This window comes from Octopus bimaculoides, chromosome 19 (genome assembly GCF_001194135.2).
Source record: "Octopus bimaculoides isolate UCB-OBI-ISO-001 chromosome 19, ASM119413v2, whole genome shotgun sequence".
NCBI classification, from domain to species: Eukaryota; Metazoa; Mollusca; class Cephalopoda; order Octopoda; family Octopodidae; genus Octopus; species Octopus bimaculoides.
Window position 1 is genome coordinate 50,107,116 of NC_068999.1, and position 2,253 is coordinate 50,109,368.

The 2,253-nt window shown below is 35.1% G+C and overlaps 1 protein-coding gene across 12 annotated transcripts in view; it reads left to right on the forward strand.

Moving 5' to 3' along the window:
• Positions 1-2,253, forward strand: part of LOC106884116 (KH domain-containing RNA-binding protein qki.L) — a 77,342-nt gene that overhangs the window by 70,011 nt on the left and 5,078 nt on the right. For all 12 annotated transcript variants that reach the window (XM_014911997.2, XM_014935685.2, XM_052974749.1 and 9 more), the window contains one exon: positions 2,069-2,158. In XM_014911997.2, coding sequence (XP_014767483.1) covers positions 2,069-2,142 — 74 coding nt within the window. In that variant the 3' untranslated portion in view covers positions 2,143-2,158. The remainder of the gene's footprint in view (positions 1-2,068; positions 2,159-2,253) is intronic.

Sequence of the window (2,253 nt, forward strand, 5' to 3'; positions counted from 1 at the left end):
AGAAATGATCATTTGTGCTGATTTTATCTATTGACTGCATTCTTTTTGGTCTGACTTTTGACCTTCAAACACCATTAAAAAAAAAAATAAAGGGAATTCCTGACCTCCCTCCCTCCCCTCTTATCTATCATTTATTCATGTATAATACACACTTTTGGTTTTTTAAAATTTATAAATATCAGCTGTACATATCGTATGCGAGATTTGTTAATACCTTCCATTCCTCCATCAGGTGTGTTGCCATATTCATGACAACCATGATGTGCAATGAAGAGTCAATAAATAAATAAATAACAGTAATGTTGCATTCCCTCTTCTGTGATAGAGCTGATGTTATTAACATTTGGGACAACTAACAGGTACACATCCCAGGCCTTCAGTACAAAAGTCACATTTAAATACCACTTAAACTGCATAATCTGAAGAATTGATAGTAATACATAAATACTATTATTATAAGAATGTGAACATAAGCAGGAACATACTTTCTTTTTTTGGAATATTGTAATTACAAACTGCCAGTGTGTGTGTGTGTGTATTATTTTTTTTTACTTGTTTGTCATTCGACTGCAGACATGCTGGAGCATGGCCTTGAAAGGTTTTAGTTGAAGAAATCAACCTTTGTACTTATTCTATCAGTTTATTTTGCTGAACTGCTAAGTTATGGGGACATAATCACACCAGCATTGGTTGTCAAGCAATGGCAGACAGACACACACACAAATATGATGGGCTTCTTTCAGTTTCTCTCTGCTAAATCCACTCGCAAGGCTTTGGTCAGCCCAATGCTATAGTGAAAGACACATGCCAAAGGTACCACTCAGTGGGACTGAACCCAGAACCATGTGGTTGGGAAGCAAGCTTCTTACCACACAGCCACACCTATATATATAAAATTTGATGTCCTCTGTTCCAGTTTTGCATGGCTCACACAGAATTTGCCAAGTCAGATTTTCTATAGCCAGGTGCACTTTGTTACCAACCCTCCTTTGTCTTCAAGCAAGATTATACTTGCTCGTTGCTAAGCACCTTTTTTTTTTTTTTTAAATCAAAAATTGCATTTATGATGGTGATGCTCAGCTTAGTCATCACACAATCTCTTAAGGCTACACACATGGTGGGCTTCTTTTAGTTTCCATCTACCAAATCCACTTAAAAAGCTGTGGTTAGCCTGTGACTATAGTAGAAGACATTTGCCCAAGGTGCCACACAAAGGGATTGAACCCAAGACCACAATGGTTGGGAAAAAATTTCTGACCCGCATGGCTGAATAAACATCTTTCTATTAAAAGAAAGTATTCAACAAAGAAACTATTTAAATGGAAATGATTTTATGTCCTTTCACACTGATCAGATTTTCACAATTCAAAAGTTAATTTCTACAGCCTCCATCAATAAAGATCCCTCTTTGAATTTGTAGTTCATTTTAAATATGTGAACATTACTATTGTTTTAAACAGCAATTATACCAAACTTTCTATATACATATATCATGAATATAAGACAAAAAGTGTGTATTATACACAGAATTTTTTTTTTCTTTCTTTACCATAGGATTTCAGAGCCCATGCGAGTTACATAGTACATACGAATATTATTTGGGAAAAAGCAACAGCATTCTGTGAAATTGCTGTGTGGCGTGGCACATGGTAATGTTTCAATCAAATCCCTTCTCAAAGATAAAATTGACTGGAGGAAAATAAGATAGCCAGCCAGGTCTTTGCATCCTTTGCTGTTTCTCTCCTTTCAGTTTTACTCTGAAGAAGCATGGTCTGGACTGGTGGACCCAGACTCCACTCCATCCCTACAGTAGTTGCTTTTTCCCAAGTGATACAAGTCTTACTGATGCAGACCATCACCAGTCTGCTCGGATTCTGTTAGGTTTTTTGAGTACATTTCCAAATTGTTATTACATGGATTTTTAATTTGAATAATTTTCTGTATTATCTGCTCTACTTATTTGTTCTAAAATGAGTTTTTTTTTGTTGTTTTTTTTTTAATTTACTGCTTTTTTTTCCTTTTCTTCAAAACTGTATTTTAACATTTTAAGCATTTTGAATTATTGTAGGTCCTATTCCTAAAATCAGGAGAACACTCTCTGGTGTCAGAGAACACCCTTACAATAGGGTGGCTCTCCCCTGATCTTTCTCAAAAGCAGGTTAGTCCCCAATTTAATACAGGTTCTATCTTGTAGTTTTTTTTTACTTATTTATTTCTTTGTTTCATTTAAAGATATATGAAGAGCTTTAAATG